The sequence below is a fragment of the Lissotriton vulgaris genome, chromosome 9 (assembly GCF_964263255.1).
Source record: "Lissotriton vulgaris chromosome 9, aLisVul1.2, whole genome shotgun sequence".
NCBI classification, from domain to species: domain Eukaryota; kingdom Metazoa; phylum Chordata; class Amphibia; order Caudata; family Salamandridae; genus Lissotriton; species Lissotriton vulgaris.
The window spans coordinates 28,961,929-28,982,224 of record NC_141697.1 but is presented as its reverse complement, the minus strand read 5'-3'; the positions used below and the strand labels follow the sequence as shown (position 1 = coordinate 28,982,224).

At 49.2% G+C, this 20,296-nt stretch overlaps 1 protein-coding gene across 10 annotated transcripts in view; it reads right to left on the bottom strand.

Moving 5' to 3' along the window:
* Positions 1 to 20,296, bottom strand: part of HECTD1 (HECT domain E3 ubiquitin protein ligase 1) — a 665,243-nt gene that overhangs the window by 478,901 nt on the left and 166,046 nt on the right. For all 10 annotated transcript variants that reach the window (XM_086936975.1, XM_086936976.1, XM_086936967.1 and 7 more), the window contains exons 9-10: positions 12,424 to 12,538; positions 11,852 to 12,026 (exon numbers count right to left, since the gene is read on the bottom strand). In XM_086936975.1, coding sequence (XP_086793101.1) covers positions 11,852 to 12,026; positions 12,424 to 12,538 — 290 coding nt within the window. The remainder of the gene's footprint in view (positions 1 to 11,851; positions 12,027 to 12,423; positions 12,539 to 20,296) is intronic.

The window sequence follows — 20,296 nt, the reverse complement described above, 5'->3', positions numbered from 1 at the left end:
ATACACTTAGAGCACACACTCGGTCATCTCGACACAGCTTGACACATATTTGACCCACAGTTATTTTTGTTTGTAGTGTATCTCTGTTATAGTCATAATCTAGTGAATAGTCCCGCCCATGTGCGTGGACCCCGGAGCAATCAAAAATAATCTCTTAAAGTGTCGAAAAAAATGCAGAACTGCACACACTTAAGAGAGAATTTAAAGACATATAATGCAGCCTATAAACAGGCTACACTGCCCAGTACTTCAACTAGAAATTCCACCAAAAATCCACAAACCGCAAAGCCTGTCCAGATTTCCCTTGCCTTCAGCAAAAACAAATTCTGGAATGATAGAGAGGAAGACATGGACAGACAAGCCCCATAGGCTGCCATTATGTGGCTCAAAACAGGATACTGTGCCTTTAAGAGAACTTTCCAGAACTTCACAGTATCCCAGAATGCACTGCAGGTCCCTTTTACTTTCAGTTCTTTTTGAAGGCGTAACACGCCAGACCTATAGCATTCCGTACATGAATATCTCACCACCGGGGAGGAGGGCGGGCGCTTATGACTATAACAGATGTACCCCTACTACAGAACTGGAGTTACAGGACAGAAATTACTCCTTCTGTAGAAGGGGATGTCTGTGTATAGTCATAATCTAGTGAATAGAATGGCAAGCCCATCCCCACACCAAAGCGGCGGTGGAGAAAAGAAATCAACTAATCAAAAGCGGAAGGATCACTTGTCCTGCATTGGAGGATCACTTGTCCTGCATAACATTGGGTATGCGGTCTCGGTACTAGTCCCAATAAAAAAACCCTCATTAACGTGTTGTTTTGTGGTTGTCTCTGAGCGGTATATTTTCGTTCTCCGCTTCTTACACACGTTTTTGCAAAATCATGGGGTTTAGTGGTTTTGCAACCTCCACCAGGAGGTAATACCCTTTGCTATAACAGTAGTGACCAGAAATGGTGCTCGTGAAATGGTGAAGTAAATTTAAAAGTCTCTCGGTTCCGGATATAACTTTTTATTCGTTCCGGGGTCTTTTGAGACAGTAAAACTAATGGAGGTGATTGAGGAGCTTGTTATGGCTCTATCACGCAATGATTGTGAAAAAGGTCGACATGTTTCAGCCCTTGTTCGCCAAACAGGTCGGGTGGGCTTTCTTCAGGACCAGGGTGAGGTGAAAAGGACCCATTGTGCAGGGGTTGGAGAGCGAGTACAAAATCGACCATACCCTACCACACTGGATAGTGTATGTCATTGTAAATAATGTTATAGTTTTCCCATATCCCTTCCCTTTGTTTCATTTTAGCTATCACATTCTATACATCCTTTTCTCATAGGTACCAATAAAGGACCTTGTCAGAACATTAATGAATGACGTTCTGAAATGAGATACACCGAGTAATTCTTAGGAGTATCCTTCACCTTTTCACCTCACCCTGGTCCTGAAGAAAGCCCACCCGACCTGTTGGCGAACAAGGGCTGAAACATGTCGACCTTTTTCACAATCATTGCGTGATAGAGCCATAACAAGCTCCTCAATCACCTCCATTAGTTTTACTGTCTCAAAAGACCCCGGAACGAATAAAAAGTTATATCCGGAACCGAGAGACTTTTAAATTCACTTCACCATTTCACGAGCACCATTTCTGGTCACTACTGTTATAGGAAAGGGTATTACCTCCTGGTGGAGGTTGCAAAACCACTAAACCCCATGATTTTGCAAAAACGTGTGTAAGAAGCGGAGAACGAAAATATACCGCTCAGAGACAACCACAAAACAACACGTTAATGAGGGTTTTTTTATTGGGACTAGTACCGAGACCGCATACCCAATGTTATGCAGGACAAGTGATCCTCCAATGCAGGACAAGTGATCCTTCCGCTTTTGATTAGTTGATATTTATACAAGGGAATTGAACGGATCACGAATTCCTTCCTCCCTCACAATTGATCGAGAATATTGAGCAGCGCACAGCTGTGGGAGTAACTAGTTGCAACCAATTCTGCACTCCAAAATCAGGAAGCGCAAGCAAGATGGCAGACAACTTAGGATTGAGCTACTCAATCGAGGAAATAGATGAAATACTCGCTCGACCTCAACTGTTACTGGATAAGGACCTCTCTCAGACTTTGGCAAATAATACTGAATGGGATGAACTAACTGAACTTAAAAAAGAACAAGTAAGAACAGCGGTCCATGGGATAATAATGACCAAGTATTTGAGGGTTAACGCAGCACCCAAAGGACTTTGGGTAACCAACGCTCCACGTATTTTCCTCAAAAACTTAGCCTTTCGTAAAGACTGGTCAGCTATTTCTTGGAAATGTACCCGTGATTATTTAGTACTGATAATAAAAACAGCCACGAAAATTACTGACGAACTAACAATCAAAATACAAGTCATAGAGACCAAACTGAATAACATGGTACACATAACGGTATACAAAGATCGATTGGAAGAAATCAATAAAGAAATGAAGCAGACCCAGGAATACCTTACACAACAGAAGCTACAAAAATTGGGAAGAGAACTAAAGAAATTTTCCCTAGAGAAAATCCACCCATACAGTAGCAAGGATTTTGATCCTAATGAGAATATATCCAATAATGGCTCCAACAGTGGCTCTTCCACCGACGGGTCAGATTGGAGCGGAGAGGAGTCCTCCACGAACTACAGAGGAAGGAACCGCAACAGGAGAGGCAATAGACGAGGACGCAACCATTGGCGAATACCTCAACACCCAATGAATCACCAAATGATCCCCTTTCCGCCTTTCAATCCTCACTTTCAGGGGTGAGTGGACCCTTATTTCCAGGGCCCAACCCCAATGAACCATGCAATGCAACAACAACATTTCCAACAAGGGCGTCCTTTTTTAGGGAGAGGCCAGAACAACCGAGGACCACGACAAAGAGGAGTAACCTGGCAGGAGCAACCACGACAAGTACAAACCAGGAGTGTAACCAAAGGAAGAGCGGGAACAAGCACAACAACCTCATAGTAAATCTATCAGATAAAGTCCTGACAAAAGATCAAGAAAATTTACTGAACAAAGGACTTGGTTATGTGCCAACACCAAACCTAGATGTTTTCAAAATGAAGTGTGAAGCAGCTGAATTCTGCCGAAAACTAAAACTCAAATCCTTTTTTGAAAATCAACCTCCCTATACACCAGATGGAGATACTACCCTTCGAAAAAAGTCTACCTTCTGCCCTCTGAACTCACAAGTACCCATCGAAATAATAACTTTGGAACAAGCATTGATGAAGGACATAGATAATTTGCAAGATACCATCAAAAAACCCTTTCAAAACCTATCAAGGGTAGAACAACAGGCCCTAAAAGAACTAAAAGAGGATAAAGACATAATCATAAAACAAGCGGATAAAGGGGGAGGGATTGTACTCCTCACAAAAGAAGGATATAACCGACAATGCCTGGACTTACTATCTGATCAAAAATTTTACCGCAAGATAGACACTGATCCCACACCAAGACTACAAATGACGATAAAATTGATGACTGAGGAAGCTGAATTAAACAACTGGATTTCAAAAAAAGAAGCGGAATTCTTGGAAACAACTAACCCTCGAATTCCGTATTTTTATTCCTTACCAAAGACGCATAAGGAACGTACTCCACCACCAGGAAGACCCATAGTGTCTGAAATTGGTTCAGCATTAGAACCACTGTCTCAATTTGCGGACCAATACCTAAAACCAATCGTCCAAAAAACACCAACCTACCTACAAGACACCCGGGATCTACTCAATCTCTTAAAAACTCTCAACTATTCAGAAGAAACTATGCTGCTAGTTGGATTAGACGTCGAGAGCCTCTATGCGAGCTTACCTCAACAACAGACTCTAGAGATGTTAGAAACCACTCTCTTTGAGCTGGACTGGGATCACAAAACTCCAAGACACTTTGTGTTAGAATGTTGCAAGATGGCTCTTACAGAAAACTACTTCCTGTATAATGACACCATGTATTTGCAATGCCATGGCACGTCTATGGGCAGCTCTTTTGCGCCTAGCGTAGCCGGGCTGTATGTGAGCAGCTTTGAGGCACAGTACATCAACAACCCGGCTAATCCCTTCCAAAAACAAATTCTGTTTTGGCGTCGTTACATTGACGACGTCATACTGATTTTGGAGGGAGATATGGAGAGCTTGAAAAACTTTCACAATTGGATAAACGCATGTGATGAGTGGCTGAAGTTTACATACACAGCCAATAAAAAACATCTAGATTTTCTGGATATCACCATTTACGCAGAAGGGTCCACTCTCCAAACAAAAACTTACCATAAACCAACATAAAAAAATAGTCTACTTTCCTTCTCAAGCTATCACCCTAGACCACTTAGGGAAAATCTCCCCCATAGCCAATTCCTGAGGTTACGCAGGAATTGTAGCGAGACCACAGAATACAAAAAACAAGCGAATGAACTCAGTGAAAAACTTAGAGACAGGAATTATCCATCAAGAATCATCGAAAAATGCAAGAAGAGAGCACGTAATCAAAACAGAGACGGACTCCTAGAACCTGCCATACACGAGCCAGACACAGAAACTTTGACATGTGTAACTACGTATGGTCCTGGAAGCAACAACCTTAAAAAAAGTGTGAACAAAAACTGGAGAATTCTGACATCTGCGAACATTAAATGGCCCAAACCCAGGTTCGCAAATAAGAGGACCAAAAACTTAAAAGATATACTAGTACATACCAGGCCCCACCCAAAAAAACCAACAGCAATAATGATGACACCTTGGAATACAAACCCAGTTACTGGCCATTATCCCTGTGGTTCCTGTTCAGTCTGCCACCTAACGAAGGTAACAAAGGAGATTCAACTATTACCAAATCTGAAATGGCAACTACGGAATCATACTAATTGTAACACAAGCCATGTGATCTATATGATCACATGCCCCTGCGACAAACGTTACATAGGCATGACTTGCAGGAAAGTGAAGCTTCGCCTATGTGAACACAAAAGCAACATCAAATGTAAAAAAGCAACAACCAAAATGTCAACACATTTTCTGGAGGCAAGACACACAGTAAATGACCTTATCTGGGTTGTCTTGGAAACCCTGTCCCAAAAAGATCATAATGCAGAAAACATCCTCTTCGAAAAAGAGCAAAGATGGGTGCACAGATTGGGCACAGATCGTGAAGGACTAAATGATAGCATCCCATGGGGAAGTATCTACAAGTGAATAGAGATACATTCAACAACAACTTGCTCCAAAAATCATAGCATTTCTAACATAACACCCTTTAAAATAATCGTAAAAAGTGCGACTTATCAATATATAAGGATTAAAAATAATTTGGAACTAACATCTCATCATAAAAAAAGACTCAGCGTAGTCTGTTAACTATGTTTATCCTTTCAACATGAACTAAAACACTGAACCCGGAAGTAGAACGAGTTTCCGGGACTGCAGTGGCAAAGTCAGCACAAGACGAGTGACGAGGTGGCCGAAGGTAGCAGAGAGAACGACCGCTACAAAACCGTAATGTATCACTCTGAAAACAAGATATACTGAGTTCTATTTTGTTGTATTAGGCCCCCGCTGACCCACACAGATTCCGATGAGGTCAAAGTAGACCAAAATAAAGGTATGTGAATATTGAGAGCACGCGTTGTACTAGCGCGCAGAATCACGCACTTGAATGCCTTTACAATACGCATGCCCTCGAAAACAAAAGAAAGCACCAAACAAGCACAACGAAGCTAATAGCATGCTGGAATGACACTCACTGGAAAGGGTGTTGTTTATATTTATATTTGATATATGAACCATTTCCCTGAATATATGGTGGATGTATGAAATAAAAAAAGAAGGTACATGAAATACGCCTTCAAGCCTGAAAATGAATGAGTGAATGACTGATGAGAACCAATGAATGTGTCCATAAAAGAGAAATGATGTTCGTTTTTCACTCAATATCGATAGTCGGTATCCATGCAAAACCCGACTGTCGAAAAACATTCAGTTTGCCTAAGTTACCGAGAGAGTTGACCTGACCCATTGTGCAGGGGTTGGAGAGCGAGTACAAAATAGACCATACCCTACCACACTGGATAGTGTATGTCATTGTAAATAATGTTAGTTTTCCCATATCCCTTCCCTTTGTTTCATTTTAGCTATCACATTCTATACATCCTTTTCTCATAGGTACCAATAAAGGACCTTGTCAGAACATTAATGAATGACGTTCTGAAATGAGATACACCAAGTAATTCTTAGGAGTATCCTTCCCCTTTTCACCTCACCCTGGTCCTGAAGAAAGCCCACCCGACCTGTTGGCGAACAAGGGCTGAAACATGTCGACCTTTTTCACAATCATTGCGTGATAGAGCCATAACAAGCTCCTCAATCACCTCCATTAGTTTTACTGTCTCAAAAGACCCCGGAACGAATAAAAAGTTATATCCGGAACCGAGAGACTTTTAAATTCACTTCACCATTTCACGAGCACCATTTCTGGTCACTACTGTTGTAGCAAAGGGTATTACCTCCTGGTGGAGGTTGCAAAACCACTAAACCCCATGATTTTGCAAAAACGTGTGTAAGAAGCGGAGAACGAAAATATACCGCTCAGAGACAACCACAAAACAACACGTTAATGAGGGTTTTTTTATTGGGACTAGTACCGAGACCGCATACCCAATGTTATGCAGGACAAGTGATCCTCCAATGCAGGACAAGTGATCCTTCCGCTTTTGATTAGTTGATATTTATACAAGGGAATTGAACGGATCACAAATTCCTTCCTCCCTCACCATTGATCGAGAAGAAAAAAGAAAAGAAATCAACACCACTATTGTGCGAACAAATTCCGCAGCGAAGCCTGTCCAACCTGAGCATCTGCCCTGGCATCAGTGTCCAGACAGTAATGCTTAGCAAAGGTATGAACCGACTTCCAAGTGGCGGCCTTGCAAATTTCTGCAATCGGCACATTACGGAGCAAGGCTGTCGTGGCAGCTTTGCCCCTGGTGGAATGAGCCTTAGGCTTACCTCCTAAGGGCTTATTAGCTTTCTGGTAACACACCTAGAGATGGACTGCTTAGAGGTCGCAAGACCCGTCCTGACCGATCCATAATTGATAAACAATTGGTCTGACCTACGAATACCTTTGGTCTTATCCAGATCAAAATTTCAACACCCTCCTAACATCCAGGGAATGTAAGGACCTTTCCTATGGAGATGAAGGGTTCTGAAAAAACGTAGGCAAAGTTATAGTCTGGTTGACATGAAAATCAGAAATAACCTTGGGAAGAAATGTAGGGTGAGTACGCATAACAATCTTAGCAGCATGAAATACAGTATAAGGTTCTTGGCAACACAACGCCTGAATTTCACTCACCCTGCGGGCCGATGTAATGGCCACGAGGAAGTACGCATCCAGTAGGTCTATGGCACAAAGCCAGTCCCCTTGCTGCAACTGAGGAAAAATCTGATGCAACGACAGCATGCGGAACTTTTCTCTGCGAATCCACTTGTTTGCCTGCCGCAAGTCCAGAATGGGCCTGAACTCGTTCTTGTCCTTCTTTCACACCAGGAAGAACCGGGAGTACAGACTTCTTCCTCTTTGAGACAGAGGTAGGTCTTCTATCGCCCTTTTCCTAAACAGGATATCAGCCTTACCCTGGAGCTCGCGCAGTTGATACTGCGAGCTGACCGGAGGGATCGCCGGAGGAGGGCTGATGAACCGAAGACTGTATCCATTGCAAACAATATTCAGCACCCACTTGTCCTGAGTAATTTTTCTCCACTGTGCCAGAAAAAATTAAACGCTTCCCCCCACCGGAGCGGGTAACGGATGAAGGGGAAGTAACCGCTCAGGGTCGAGACCCGGCCGGGCCCTTGTTCGCGGTAGAGGACTGCTGTCCCCCTCTACCCCTCTGCCGTTTCTGGAAGGGTCTCCGGAACTGCTGCTGTTTTTGCTGCTGCTGTCCCGAAGACTGCCCCCGTCCTCTTCCTTGTGCCCCGTAGCGCCTCTGGAAAGGCCTGTAGGATTTCTTCTCTTTGGGCTTCTCCAAGCCCACAGCCGTAAGGGTCTCCGCCTCCGCCTTCATGCGGGCCATCTCATCATCTGCGTGTTTTCCGAACAACATGTCCCCGGAAAAAGGCAGGTTGGCCACCCTCTGCTGGGCCTCTGGCTTGAGTGACGTGAGCCGGAGCCAGGCATGTCGCCGCTGATTAATACCATGGCAGTAACCATGGGCAGCCAACAACGAGGGATCCGCTGCTGCGCTGATGACTTGATTGGACACCAGCATCCCTTCCTTGAGGATCTCCTGGAAGTCCTCCGTCTTGTCTTTCGGTAGCAGTTCCACAAACTGTTGCAGGGAGTCCCACAGAGCCCGGTCAGAACGTCCCAGTAGAGCAGTATCACTGGACGCCTTCATGGCTGTGGACGCGGTCCCACATGCCTTCCTTCTAGCTGAGTCGATCCATCGACTCTCTTTATCCGGAGGCATGGTGGAGGACGGGGAGGTAGAGTGTAGCTTCCTGGCTGCCGTCACTATCACCGAATCCGGTGTCGGATCAACTCTCAGAAAGGCAGGGTCCGAATCTGGGGCCCTGTACTTCTTTAGAAGCCGGGAGGGAGCCGCCTTCACCACCGCCGCTGTGAGGAACGGCTCCTCTACGGGTTCCTTCAATCCAGTTACCAGTGGAAGCAAAGGGCGAGACAGATGCCTCTTGTGGAGCGTCTCGAATATCACTGACGTTGAAGGTGTAGGAGCCGTCACAGCGATACCCAACTTCGCAGCCCCCCTCAGGAGGAACTCCTGGAAAGTGGCAATGTCATCCACCGGAGAAACCCTGGTCTCAGGGGAGTCCTATAAGGTCGGGGAGTAGGAACGGGTCCTGGAAGAGTCCGTGCGGGACCTCGACCCCCGCCTCCTATGGCGACGCCTTGATCTGGTGGAGGATCTATGACGACTCCTTGATCTACCCCTCCGTCCGGAGCGGGAACTTGACCTCCTCGGCCGAGGGCGGTCAACCGGATCCACCGGAGCGGATGACTTGGGCTTGGACGGAGCCTTCGGTCTAGGTGTACCCTTGGGAGGTGTAGGAAGAACAGGCAGCGAAGTCGACCTCGGTGGAATTGGAGGAGGCTTCCCTGGCATCCCTGGCCCAGGATGCAGTGGAGGCAACGGAGGAGGAGTAGAAGTCCTCGGGGGGAGGCCTCTCGGCAACGAAGGAGGGGGAGTCACCTTCCCTGACGGGGTATACACCTCGGAGTACACCGAGCCTGGGGAACCCCCACCATCACCAGCCTGGGACGCTGGTGAACTTCCCACAGCGTCAGGCCTCCTTCCGCCTCTCTGACGTCGAGGAACGGCGACCAGACGGCGAGCGCCGGCCTCCTGACGTCGAGCGCCTCTTCTTCGGCGACGAACGCTGTCGCCTCGACGGCGATCTTCTACGCCTCGACGGCGACCTCCTGTGCCTCGACGGCGAGCGTCGGCGCCTTCAGCAGCGAGCGATGTCGCCTCGACGGCGACCTCCGGTGCCTCGCCGGCGACCGTCTGTGCATCGATGGCGATCTTCCATGCCTCGACGGCGATCTTTTATGCCTCGACGGTGATCTGGCACGCCTTGACGGCGGCCTGGGCCTCGACGTCGAACCGTGCTTCGACGGCAACTTGTGCCTCGACGGCGACTTGTGCCTCGACGGAGACCTTGACGACGAGGACTCCCTCGACGCCGAACGCCTCCTCTTCGCCGACGGCGAACGGCGGTGTCGCCTCGACGGCGAGCGCCGGGCCTGTCGACGTCGAAAGCTCGACGCCAACGAGGGCGAAGAAACAGTCACTGGGGACTTCGATGGTCTAGTAACATCATTCGACGCCGAGCGTCGATGTCGTTTAGTCTCCGACGACGGGGAGCAGACCGTAGTCATCCCACTCGACGCCGTGGTGGGCGCAAAAGACCCAGGCGGAGAAAGGTGGCGTTTGCTGGTCTTCCTGCCACTGGGGAGCCCCACAAAAGCCTCAGCATGGGCAGAAGAAGCCCCTCCAGACCCACCTTGAGCCTTCAGTCTTCTTTCCTCGAGGCCCTGAAGTCTGATCTTCTTCCTGTCCTTCAGGGTCCTGCCAGAGAAGCCTTGACATATCACACACTCCTCAGGGATATGTGAAGGAAGGCAGAGGATACACACCTCATGGGGATCCGATTTTGCCTTCTTCCTGGAGCACTCCGGGCATTTATCGAATAAAGCAGGCATATTCGACAAAAAACAGAGTGCAAGAACCAAGGAGAAAGGCACCAAAGTACAATAAAGCACTTAACTTGAGAAAAGCAGTGAAAAAATCACCAAAAACCCTTAAAAAGGGAGAGCTCAATGCTCCAGGGTCCTGCTTGTAGGAGCCGGAAAAAAGAACTGAAAGTAAAAGGGACCTGCAGTGCATTCTGGGATACTGTGAAGTTCTGGAAAGTTCTCTTAAAGGCACAGTATCCTGTTTTGAGCCACATAATGGCAGCCTATGGGGCTTGTCTGTCCATATCTTCCTCTCCATCATTCCAGAGGATTTTTTTTTGCTGAAGGCAAGGGAAATCTGGACAGGCTTTGCTGTTTGTGGATTTTTGGTGGAATTTCTAGTTGAAGTACTGGACAGTGTAGCATGTTTATAGGCTGCATTATATGTCTTTAAATTCTCTCAAGTGTCTGTGCAGTTCTGCATTTTTTTCGACACTTAAAGAGATTATTTTTGATTGCTCCGGGGTCCACGCACATGGGCGGGACTATTCACCTGATTATGACTATACACAGAGATCCCCTACTACAGAAATAAGGTTCAAGTTTTCTTAGTTCGTTGCAAATGGAAGGATGGGTCCTGCTAAGATAGCACAGCATTTTAAAAGGCTGCATCCACCTGGGAGCCTTGTCGCTGTTCAGCTCTTCACTGCTGCCTTCATGTGAAGCTTCTCAGCCAAGCACATAGCTTTCCATTCCAGGGGAGAATCAAGTAAGGCAATAGGGAGGATCCTCCGACCAGCCCATTACTCAAGCATCAAGTTGAGACAAGTAGGGATATCTATGTGATAACCCAGGCTCTGGAGAGGGATTCTAGGGGAACAAAACATGGTCTAAGGGCTCACGGTAAGCATGAGGCATCAAATAAAAGAGTTACAACCTTTTTGCTATGTATCAAGTTATAAATAAAAAGAAGTGAAAATATTCACAAATTGATTTCCGATGTTGAACTACTGGCAAGCGAGGTGGCAGCACGTTGCTATGTTTACAGCGGGTCCAGTTAGTAGACAGTGGCAGCTGTGACAATGTTTTAGACTGGATAAGCAATGTGTAGTATGTGCTACAGTCTCCTCCCTGCTAATGATGTTTCAGTGGAGAGTTACATAGGAGCAGCAATGCAGACTCCGTAGAAAAGGTGCTCGATCATGTTTTTAAAGACCGCAATTTAAGAACACGTAGGGAACTTCACCTTTTTGCTGAATTATGGACCCTGCTACAGACATTCTAATGCTGCAGTGTTACTATGTTCCCAAATACAGTAGGGAATTATTTGAATGTTTACGACTATCAATGAAACATCCTATGATGCGGAATCTATACGTGCTCTGTAGTGTGGTCACACTCTAAGATCGCCAGTATGATTGCAGATGGAACCACAGCACAGGACACTTGTCTGGACATGACCTGCACTGCAAGCCCAGCCACCCATATGGTCATAGGCCAGACCTCCTTGCATGTACCCTTGGAGATAGACTGGTTAAGTACTAGAGCTTCACAATATTTTAGGCATGCTGGGAGAGCTGGGGAATATACAAGTCCTCTGCATGGGCAGCAATGCAGCATACCTCACAGAGGGAAGCATGGTCTGCTGGAACGTCTGTGCAAAGACAGGCAGCAGCCTCTTGAGGTAGATAGGTGCCATATCAGGGTCCCCTCGCGGCTCGTTGCACTCCTCCTCCTCTCGATTTGTATCTTTCTTCTTCTTTTCATCCCCTTTGTTGACTGGACACATCCAGTCACCTGAAAATGAAGAAAATGTCAGAGTGGAGATAAAGGACACATCTGACACAATGTGGGGGGAGACAGAGGGGGCACCATGGAGAGTGATGACAGGAAGTAAGGGAGGAGTGAAGCAATAGCATAAAACAATGGTATTCTTGAAAAAACACATCTTTGCACTCCATCTTCAGTTTCACATCTTGCTTTTGAAGTGCACATGTCCACACTGGTGCCCAAACGTATGAAAAGAAATAGCACCATCCGAGCCAATATACCAGATGGAGGAACACGCACAGCAAGCAAACTACAACCGACTCACACAGCAAAATAGCAGACTTATAGGGTAATAGGAGCTTGAAAGAACAGGGGAGATGGATGCAGCAGTGGAGAGAGAGCTGGTGAGTCAATGCGAGCTCACCTGGAGACTGCAGAATAGCCACAACCTCACTGTGACCTCGCTCGCGTGCTTTGTCCAGAGGTGTTTTGCCGTCCTCATCCCTTAGGTCCGGATTAGCGCCATGTCTCAGTAAGGTCTAACAGAGGGAGAAACAGAGCAATGAGGCCAGTGTGCCTTAAAGAGGCAGAAACAACAAAAATACCAAGTTGTCTATGCCTTGGATGTCCTTTGGTATATAAGCACAAGTTACTATTTGTATAACGATATATCTGTAAGAGACATTAGTTAGTGATAGATTCCTTACCTTGGGATATCCCCAGGCGTCAGACTGGATCCGGAAACTTTTGCGTAGCAATACCCCTGCGCGTCGGTTGGCGTCGTCAGCGCCGGAATGACGTCGGAGTACTTAGACTCCGCCCTCGCGCACTGACGTCAGTTCTTATACACAGCTTTTCCGCGCCTGATACGCAGAGCCATGATGGAACCAACACTGGTGCCATGAAACTAGGGCCCTGAAAGGGGATGAACTTAACCCTAGATATCGGTTCGCAGAACGGGGAGGATGGGTGGGTCGGTAAGGAATCTATCACTAACTAATGTCTCTTACAGATATATTGTTACACAAGTAGTAACTTGTGCATCTGAAAGAGACACGTTAGTGATAGATTCCTTACCTTAGAATAGATACCCCAGCAATACCAACCCCGGTGGTGGGTCTGCGAACCAATAATCACACCAGAAAGCCCTGGAGGACGGAACGGCCAAAGAAGCCATCCCTCCGGACTTGGCTGTCCAGGCAGTAGTGTCTCGCGAACGTGTGCAGCGAGGCCCACGTAGCTGCCTGACAAATGTCCTGCAAGGGGACTCTCCGGCCCAGGGCAGTAGTAGTCGCCGTGGCCCGAGTGGAGTGGGCCCTCAGCCCAACAGGAGGTTCCTTCTCAGCCAAAGAGTAACACGCTTGGATGCACAACACGATCCACCAAGAGATGGTCCGCTTGTGCACCGCCCATCCTTTCTTAGCGCCCACGTAACCAACAAAGAGTTGGTCATCCACCCGGAACTGGCGTGTGCGATCCAAATAGTAAGAGAGCACACTTTTGGGTCCAGACGGTGGAGCCTCTCTTCCTCTTTCGAGGGATGCGGAGGCGTAAAAAAGGTGGGCAAGGTGATGGACTGCCCGATGTGGAAGGCTGTGACTACCTTGGGCAGGTAAGAGGGTTTTGTACGCAACACAACCTTGTCCGGATGGACAGAAAGGAAAGGAGGTTTAGAGGAAAGAGCCTGGAGCGCACTCACTCTCCTGGCAGAGGTGATGGCAACCAGGAATGCAGTCTTAAGTGTAAGAAAACGTAGAGGACAGTTATGAAGCGGCTCAAAGGGAGGGCACATCAAGTAAGTTAGAACCAGGTTCAAGTCCCACTGGGCATCACGAAAGGAACAGGAGGTAGCATATGAGTGATGCCCTTTAAGAATCTGTTTACAATGGGGGACTTGAACAAAGAAGGCTGATCAGGAAGCCTTAAGAAGGCTGAAAGGGCAGAAAGGTAACTCTTGATAGCGCCCAGAGCAGAGCCCTGCTGGGCAAGAGAAAGAAGGAAGAGGAGAACCTCAGGAAGAGGAGAACCTCAGAAAGAGGGGCATTGAGGGGATCCACAGCCTTTGCTGTGCACCATGCCACAAATCTGTTCCACCTGCAGGCGTATACCGACTTTGTGGAGGGACGCCTGGCTGCCAGAATGACATTACAGACTTCAGGAGGCAAGTCAAATGGCCTCAACTGTTGCCGCTCAATCTCCAAGCATGGAGGTGGAGACTGGACAGGTTTGGATGGAGGACCGTTCCCTGCTGCTGCGACAGAAGGTCCTCCTGAAGAGGCTGAAGAACCAGGGGATCGACTGACCTACTGAGTAGCTCGGGATACCAGTACCTTTGCGCCCAGTCAGGAGGCACAAGGATGACTTGGGCCTGGTCGCGCTCGATTTTCTTCAGCACTCTGGGCAGAAGTGGTATAGGCGGAAAGGCATACAACAGACCGCAACTCCACTTGCGACGAAATGCGTCCCCGAGCGAGTGCCGTCTTGGAAATTCTAACGCGCAGAACTGATGACATTGTGCATTCTCTTCGGTGGCGAATAGATCTAACCAAGGCTCTCCCCACTGCAGAAAGAGGCCTTGCGCCATGTCCGAGTTCAGACGCCATTCGTGATTCATCATGCACCTTCGGCTGAGCTCGTCCGCCCTGGCGTTCAGAGAACCTGCCAGGTGTTGAACCACCAGGGTCACGCCCTGACGTTCCAGCCACTGCCAGAGGCGCAGAACCTCCTGGCATAGGGTCTACGACACCGCTCCGCCCTGTTTGTTACAACCACATGGCGGTGGTGTTGTCCGTTAACACCTGCACTACACTCCCCTGGACAGAGGGGAGGAATGCCTTCAGTGCTAAACGAATTGCCCGCAGCTCCAAAAGGTTGAAATGGAGCTGGGACTCCGCCGGAGACCAGAGGCCTCTGATCTCCGCCTCTCCCATGTGGCCTCCCCAGCCCTGGAGGGACGCGTCCATCACAACTACGTGCTCCGGTTGGGGAAGGGAGAGGGATCTGCGACTGACCCAATCGCGGTCTGTGAGCCACCACTGCAGCTGTCTCGCGTTGCCCTCCGAGATCATGACATGGTCGGACAGGTTGATGCTGGGCCCACTGAACCTTCAGGTTCCACTGCAGAGCCCGCATCCGCCACCTGGCGTGATGCACCAGAAGGATGCAGGAGGCCATCAGCCCCAGAAGCAACAGCGTCAACCTGACCGAGACCCGGGATAAAGGCTGAAAGATTGGAATCGGAGCCTGAATATCCCAGATCCGCTGTTCGGAAGGATAAACCCGAAAACGCGCCAAGTCGAGGACCGCTCCGATGAAGAGGAGCTTCTGAGAGGGGCACAGGTGCGACTTCGGCACATTGATGGAAATCCCCAGCTGGTGCAGGAGGTCTGCCGTTGTTTGGAGGTGGCCGACGACTGTCTGGGGCGAGCCTGCCTTACACAAGCAGTCGTCGAGGTAGGGGAAGACTGAAACCCCTAACCTGCGCGGTTGAGCTGTGACCACCGCCATCACCTTCATGAACACCCGTGGGGTGCTGGTAAGGCCGAAGGAGAGCACGGTAAACTGAAAGTGCTCGTGGCCTACCGTGAACCGCAGGTAGCGTCGGTGGGCCGGCAGGACGGGGATGTGGAAATAAGCATCCTGCAAGTCCAACGCTACCATCCAGTCTCCTGGGTCTAGGGCAGCTAAGACCTGAGCCAATGTCAGCATTTTGAACTTCTCCTTCCGGAGGAAGCCGTTGACGTTCCATAGGTCCAAGATAGGGCGTAGGCCCACTTTGCCCTTCTTGGGTACCAGAAAGTAGTGGGGGTAACAACCACACCCTACTTCTGACCCAGGAACGCGCTCGATGGCCCCCTTTGCCAAGAGGGCTGTAACTTCCTCTTGCGGAAGTTGCAAATGATCCCCCGACACGCGGTGGTATTGCGGTGGCATGGCTGGAGGGGTTGTCTCGAAGGGGAGGGAGTACCCCCTCCGGACGATCTGCAGCACCCACACGTCCAACGTGACAGTGCGCCAGTGGAAGTGGTGATGGCGATCCCTACCCCCCACTGGCGTCACATGGGTTTGAAAGCGCGGACTAGGAGGGTTTTGAGGCGGATGCTGCAGGGGAAGGTGTGGACTGGCCGCGCCATTGTCCCCGACCGCCGCCACGGCGGTTTCCATGGCCGACACCGCGCTGTGTATTAGTCTGCGGCGCGTGGCTGGCAGCATGTGTGGGAGCCCTGGAGTTCTTAAAACACTCAAGCGCATGGTCTGCCTTGTCGCCAAAGAGGCGACGGCCATCAAAGGGCATGTCCAGAAGTGTGGCTTGGACATCAGCCGAAAAGTTGGCGGTCCTCAACCAGGCGTGTCGTCGAACAGCCACCGTCGTTGCCATCACTCTGCCCAGTGAGTCCGTGGTATCCAGCCCACACCGGATGGAGTAGCGTGCCGCATCTCGACCCTCCGCAAGGGCTGGGGAGAGTTTAGCCCGGACCTCCTCCGGACATTGTGGCAGCACGTCCGCGACCGTGTCCCACAGAGTGTGGGTGTAGCGGCCCAAGAGGCATGCGGTATTGACTGACCGCAGTCCCAAACTCAGGGACGAGAACACCTTCTTACCGAACTGTTCATACCTCTTGGATTTCCGATTGGGCGGAGCCGTCGGGAATGCGGTCTGGGAAGTAGAGGCCTGGATAACCCAGGGCGGTAGCGTCTGGCCACGTTCTTATCCACAGGCGGACCCTGTAGCGGGCCTGGACCAGGTGCCCAAAAGAATGTCACATAAGGCCTCATTAAACGGCAGCAGAGGCTCAGCCGAGCTTGACTGCGGGTTAAGTACCTCAGTGAGGAGGTTAGTCCTCAGGGCCGCGACAGGGAGTTCCAGGCTCAAGGCCTTGGCCGCCCGCGTCAACACTACACTGTAGGCAGCCCCCTCCTCCGTAGCCACGGTTGGAGGGGAGACAAAACCTGTGTCTGGCGAAGTGTCCAGTCCACTGGCATCCCCAAGATTACATGTCCAGTCCTGCTGAGACTGGCACTCCTGTGCCAGAGGGTCCACAGACCCCTCCCAATCCCCCTCGTCACCAATCACCTGAAATTCCGGGTCAAAGGATGGGGCCGGTTCGTGGAAAATAAAAATCTCCAAATGACGTCGAGAGCGGCGCCCAGCGGCGCCGCTCCGGCGCCGGAACCGAATCGAGGGTAGGATTGGGGACAGCGTCGCCCATAGGCGGCGACGGCGGAGACACCCTAGGGGCCGGCGTCGGTGAGGTCGTAAAATCGACTGGCGACGACCCGGATCCAGATGCGGACCCAGTGAGGGCCTGCGGTGCCGGGATCGAAGTCGCCGGCGTCGTCGGGGCCAAAGCACCCAAGCCGCTAGGCCCTCCCCAGCCGGGACCGCTGGGCTTGAAGGCGCTGCGGAACCCGGCGGAAGAGGGAGGGATCTCATGGCCATGAGTTACCGCTCGACCTCCACAGTCGTTTCATCGTGCCCAGGGACCGGAAGGTGTGGGGCAGGATGTGGCGCCCGCGACTCTGTCGGAGCCGCGTGGGTGGTGTCACCCGAACCCCTGTCCATGACGCACGAGCGTCGGGGTGGGTCGAAGAGCGATGACGCCTTTCCGACCTCTCATGCCTCTTACCTGAGAATCTTGATCCCAAAGACCGATGCCGACTCTCTGAGCTACGAGGGCTCCAACTCCGCGACCGGTCCCTCGACCTCCTGTGGGACCGGGACCTCAAACGGCGCGGGCCGACTGCCAGAGCTCAAGCTGCTTGCGGGACCGCTCCCGCCTAGCATTGGACGTTAGGGCCCGGCAGTCGGAGCAGGTTCGGTCGTCGTGGTTAAGGCCTAGACACTGAAGACACCGGCGATGGGGGTCGGTAACCGACATCAACCGGCTGCACTTGGAGCAGGGTTTGAACCCGGGCATCCCTACCGGCACCGTAGGAGTCAAACGACTCGAGAAAAAACAGATCAAAGATCAAAAAAGTTTAGTCAAAAAGTGACCAAGGGGTAGAGCTTCTCCGGATCTACGCTAGCTGGAGCTTAACTTAAAAAAGAAGAACTGACGTCTGCGCACGAGGGCGACATCTAAGTACTCCGACGACGTCATTCCGGCGCTAACGACGCTGGCGACGGACGCGGAGCCGCTGACGCCTACCGACGCACAGGGGTATTGCTACGCAAAAGTTTCCGGATCCGGTATGATGCCTGGAGATATTGTGAGGTAAGGAATCTATCACTAACGTGTCTCTTTCAGATATGATAAACTGCTTTCCAAGGACTAGCATTTTTTTCTAATGGGAAGACATAAGAAATATATTTTTCTCAACAGCCAGATGGAGGTCCACGAAGGAAGTCTGAGCTGATACAAAGAGGGAAGAAAAGGGAATGCAACCAAGCTGTGAGAGTCAATTCAACACATCCATACTTCATGAGCTTCGCAGTTTTTTTGCTTGTGTGCAACTGGATTCATTAGCATATTTTGAATCTGAGAACTGAAAAGCTGCTATACAGGTCCCAGGGTATGTTCTCTGGCCCCTAAATATGGTAAAAGATTTGGCTTAATCCATCTAACCTATCTTACTGTTAAGAAAGACCAAAATAACATAGTACAATAAAATCCAAGTCACATAAAAGAAATATATCACACATGAGCTGTAGAGTAGATATACATAACCTATGAGCGAATTTAAAAACAATGCTTTAGGCCTATCCACAGTAACCCTCACTGCAGCAGCACATGTCCAGGTAAAGAGATTTCGACAGGTAGAACAGCAAACTTTAACATTAGCCAGGTCACCGCTTTGCATACCTTGGAGCCACATATATAATGTGCAAAAGCTACCCAAAAATGAAGATTGCCATGTCTCTGCTGAGACAGGATCAAAAGTGCTGTTTTCCTTTACATGCTGCAGAAGTGTTCCCCTATTGCGAAGGCCTAATTATCATAAGTTACTTCGGGGCCAGCTTTCGAAAGCATCCATTCACTCTTGTGATATTTAACAAAACCTAGTCCAATGGTGATCACCGATTGCTATTACGAATACAGCAAAGTTGATTTTACTGAAGCTTCTCTGCTGGAAAGCCTGGAAAGTAATTCACTCGGTACTGCTAGGCTCTCCGTCAAAAGTAATTAACTCAGTAAAAAAGTGTGAAACCTTTGCGAGAAGAGTAAGAAGTCTTGGTCTGCTGGCGGTAAAGGGTCATTACAGGCCATCCATCCCTACTTATGTTCAGATGTAGAAGAGTGGAGGTGACAGGAGCGTATATGGGCATTACAAAGAACAGGAAAAGATCCCAACAGTTTCCCCGCCAAAGCTATTATCTACCCTACTTTCCCCAATAAGCCACCAACACAACGGTCAACAAATACTGCTCACATCACCTACACGTCAACGTCTCATAACTAAACTATACAATCCTGCCCAACGGGAGCAATCTTGAGAACAAGAGCCGTCTCTACGAAGATGGGAGGGTGTGCTACGCAGCCCACTATCTAAAGAAGATTTGGGATACAGCTGCGCACTTACACACGTGCTTACACCTAACTGTAATCGTAGGATCATTCCTTTAAATTGTTTACAGCAAATATATTATACACCAACGCAGCTATACAAATATGGCCTCCAGGAGGATGATAAATGTTTACGTTGCAGCGCTACAAAGACAAGACTTTATACATTTTGCCTAGGCATGTACAGAAATTCAATCCTACTGGCAGAAAGTGACAAGTACCCTGGGAATAATGCTAGGAGAATCAATACCTAATACACCATAAGTTTGACTACTGGGGCTACATAAAATGAAACCGGTTTTGAGGCATAAACTACTGGCTGTAGTGCTATCGATATGAATGTCAGCAGCCCTACATGCCAAGAACAGATGCATACTGGTAAGTAGCATTTGCAGTTCGAGGCATGTGGGCTGCTGAATTCATATCTGTGCATAGAATATATAGCAGTCCCTCCATTAGCGGCGGTCGCCCGTGCCAGCTGCAGCAGTCTGAAAAAGTGTTTTGAGAACAGCCTGACCAACAGCTGCCTGCTGTTTGGAGTGCACGACTACACAGTAATGTTTAGTGAAAGTATGTGTGGTAGACCATGTGGCTGCCCTACAAATATCTTCTGAGGGAATGTTACCTAGGAAAGCCATAGAGGCCCCCAACTTCCTGGTGGAGTGGGCTCTTGGTGGGATAGTGAGAGTGCGTTTAGCTTTAGCGTAACAGATTTGAATGCATTTCACGATCCACCTAGCGATCCCAGCTTTGGAGATAGCGTTTCCCTTGTGGTGTGTGGCAAAAGCAACG